The sequence below is a fragment of the Phaethon aethereus genome (assembly GCF_964289735.1).
Source record: "Phaethon aethereus genome assembly, chromosome: 3".
Classification (NCBI taxonomy): Eukaryota; Metazoa; Chordata; class Aves; order Phaethontiformes; family Phaethontidae; genus Phaethon; species Phaethon aethereus.
In genome coordinates this window covers 4,116,153-4,120,017 of record NC_138576.1, presented here as the reverse complement: position 1 = coordinate 4,120,017, position 3,865 = coordinate 4,116,153, and the positions used below count along the sequence as shown (strand labels likewise).

The following is a 3,865-nucleotide window of genomic DNA, read 5'->3' as shown; positions in this document are numbered from 1 at the left end:
CTATCCGATTTACCCTAGAAATACATTAGTGAGCAGGGATGGCTAGAGAAGGAAAAGGGGCTAGGAGATGAGGAAGGGAGGGAGAAGATGCAGGAGGAGGGATTTTTTTTGTGGCAGTGCTGGTTTGGCATGTATACATTAGGGCAATTTACTGCTAAGAAACTATAATTCATTTGATTCACCAAACTGATATAAGCCGCAATGGAAATAAAAGGACTGCTTTACTCCCTGCTTGGAGACACAAGCAAAACTTCTCCTCCATCCCTCTCTCTCCCTTCCACCACCAACTACCAGAGATCCCATTCTAAAATCCACAAATGAACAACAGCAAGAATGAGCATTTTCAGGACGTAATTTGCTCAGATTTGGAAAGGAAATGTCATGTTGAATTCCTGGGATGCAAGGCGGGCGACTGTGGGATTTCTCCAAAGGTATGTTCATACGAGACATTTCTTCTTCCCAGTGTTGTCTCTCCTACTAATCCCTCTAGGACTGCTGGTGGATGACTGGAGCAGCACATGTGCAGCCCACAGTGATGACTTTCTTTTCCAGGCGGTAGGTGGGCAGGCAGCCCCGCTGCTCCCGCCGAAGGACAAGGATCTCCTGTTCGATGGGGACAGAGTTGAGGCTGTGGTCCTCCTGCCCCAGTGGGTTCACGCAGCCGGAGAGGCGGCATTCAGCATCAGCAATCACCTGGGGGAAGCGGTTGGGGTCCTCGTCAAGCCTGGGGATGGGGACACAAGGTTTTATGCACTTGCACAACACGTTTTGGCAGAATCTTCTTGTTTACCTCCATGAAAGGACCATACTATATTTACCTGTGTATCCTCATTATGAGACAAGGCCAATGAATTTCCCTATCCTCTAGGAATAGTTTTCTAGAAATGGAATCAATTTGGGGAGGATAATACTGCTATATCATTCCTTAGTTGTTGATGAATGGAGTGGAGCTGGGTGAAATACAGAACTGATTGTAAGTGGATCATTCGTTTTTGTTTTATTTTGTTTTAATTTCAGCATTCAAAAATATTTTTCATCTATGAAAATGTAAAATTATAATGTACTGACATTTTTCTTTTCCTAGAGGAATAATTCTTTGACAAATGTTGACAAGATGACTAGAAACCATTCCAGTGATGTCGCTTTACACTACAAACAGTTTCTCTCGGAGAAATCTCACCCTACATCAAAGTGAAAGTGCGTGTCGAGAAGCGTTTGCAATATTCACAGGACTCCAGGCATATGCTGAGAACCAGCTATTGTTCACCATAAAAAAGGTCTGTGTAGCATAGACATTGCAATTTAAATAACAACTAAACCGTTACCTGTAATCCCAAGGAGCAAGAGACCGGTTCCTGATATCGTGGACCATCTTAAAGGCATGATCTGAATTGCTGATACGAATGTCAACTTTCACTGTTGTAGGGAATTTGAGATCCTTTTGGTTCAGGCAATCTTCACGAAGCCTCACAAAGCCATCATCCTTGCCGGGTAGAGGATGAACTACCCTCTCATGGGGTGAGCTCCTTACGGTGAGTGCTAGAACCAGCACCAAAAGCAGTGATCCGAACTGTGAGAGAGAAAGGTGGTGTTGGCTCAGTTCAGTCAAGAGAGAGAAAGCAGAAAGAGCCAAGTTTTGACTAGACTGGACCATCAATGAACCATATAACTAGCAAGAGGAGAAGGATACAGAATATAAGCCCTATCCTGAATTCCTTCATTGCTGTGAATCAGCACTGGGCAGTAGCTGGTCTTTATAGTTATATTTGGGTGAGACGGGCCAGCGTGAGTAAATAGCGCAATGATGCTAGCAATACACATCACAATGGATGCTAAACTCTGATTCAAATTCTCATTCATAGTTGGCTCTGCACCAAGAAGAGCATCTCTCCAACAAGCTATGGAAGATCCTCCTCTGCAAGCAGCAGTCAGTCTTGTGATCTACAAGGTGGGGTAATGACTCAGATGACGCCATGCCTAAGCTTAGAAACCTAGGTAAGCCATACGCTTTCTCAGCACAGGAAAGGTTGGCTGCCTAACAGCCCTCTGATCGAAAGAACCCTTTTCTTGATGAAATCTGAGATTCTTGGGCCATTTCCAGGATTTTGGGTTTTAGGAAAAGAAGACAGATAAATGCAAATCTTCTAATAAAATCACAAGAGTTGGCATTGCTGCAAATGTTACGTAGATTGAAATTTAAATACAGAGACGTTCACTTCACAATGACATTTCGGCAATTTTGGTAGCATGTTGTCTGAGAAAAGGACTGTCTCTCCAACCCCACCTCAGCAGCGCTGCTCTTACAGATAAATAATGGATAGTTTATTGCCTCCTTGTCACTCAAGCACCAAAGCCATTTGCAAAAGCTCAGGACAGACAGCTGTATCAGACAGGCTTAGTATCCCATTCAGCTCCCACTAAGACCAACAAGGGTTGCTCCTAGACAACAGCATCTTGGGATCTGCATTTTGCTTTTTCTCTTGCAACAAATATATCTTAACCCTTATACCAAATATAAGTACTTACCACTGCAGCGTAGCTGGCAAAAGCCATGGCAACGTCTCTTAGGTGGATGCACACGTTGACAGAGCACAAGAGGTCTCCTTCTCTGAGACCTCTTCCACTCAATGTGTGCCTCAAAGCCAGCTGTGGTCTCCTTTTTATAGTGAAGTTCAACCACTACCATCCTTTCCACTGCAGCATATAGCTGGCTTACCTGACCCGAAGTTAGGAGCTGATATTTCATTTTCTAGCCCACTTCCTTCCGTCTACCTCCAAAAAGGGGAGGGCAGATACTATGTCATCAGAATCCCAAATCAGCCAATACAGTTTATTCAGGCAGATAAAGAGATAAGGGAAGAAAAGGAAAAAAAAAAAAAATTTGTTCAGGCAGCTATTTTTTTCCCTTTCCTACCCCCTCTTTCTAATATTAATGTTCTCATACCACAAACACATCTGTGTGTGCACTTCCAAGTGCTTCACACAAACCAAATGGCAGAGATCAGCAAGCTGCAAAGTCAGGCACCCAAGGGTGAAACCCAACAAGGGTTTCAAAATGAGGACAGGACATGGAACTTCACAGTTTAACCTCCCTTTGCTTCATTGCACAATCCACCCCACCTCCTCTTGAGGATCGGTGTCCCACGATGGCCGGGCAGGGGAAGATTAGACGCCCAGGGGAAGTCCTACTGGGGGACCTCAGGGCACCAGGAGCTGGGATGTCTTCCCCACTCATTGCTGAGATCCCACATTGACATGTTCTGTAGAGCTCTTTGAAAAACTCATGCACGCCCTGTAAGGGCCCTGAGGGCACTATTTGTCCTTACTGGCCTCGACCGGCATCACCATGGGTTTCCCTCCACAGCCCGTCACCAGAGGCCCCATTTCAGTTCAGCTTTGGGTCCCCAGTCCCTGCCTAAGCTGTGCTGTAGGAGTGCTGGTATCCTGCTCCTTCTCTGGCCTTGTCTACTGGATGGACCTTGTAGTAGTATTTCTCCTGGATGGACACCATGGCCGTACTGCATTTTGCTCAGGTCTTCTCTGAGTGCTGGAGGGGGGGCTGGAGAAAATATAAAGTATTTTTAAACAGTTTTTTCTTATTTTAAAGTCCCTGAGAGGGCTGCATCGCCACCACCACCAGTGCAGTGGCTGTAGATGGCACAGCAAGGTGTAATGGTGTAGGGTGAGGTGTGGGGGCAGCTCTAGTACCCCCCTGTGGGAGCACTGGGGAGAACGCACATGGAATCAGTATTCTGGCAAGGAACTGGGAGTGTCTTTCGATGATCCCATGAAAATCGCACCAAACTTGATTACATCACAAATTATTACAAAGCTTCAGCATGCACAAGGTAAGGGCTTGGCAGAA

General features: G+C 45.5%; 1 protein-coding gene across 1 annotated transcript; it reads right to left on the bottom strand.

The window, feature by feature from the left end:
- Positions 1–415: 415 nt before the first annotated feature.
- On the bottom strand, positions 416–2,553 carry LOC309403308 (interleukin-17F-like; the record flags this gene model as incomplete). The annotated part of the gene is made up of 3 exons (XM_081997404.1): positions 416–724; positions 1,326–1,570; positions 2,527–2,553. 3 exons carry the CDS (start codon positions 2,551–2,553, stop codon positions 487–489), a joined length of 510 nt encoding a protein of 169 aa, XP_081853530.1. The 3' UTR covers positions 416–486.
- Between the last annotated feature and the right edge of the window lie 1,312 nt (positions 2,554–3,865).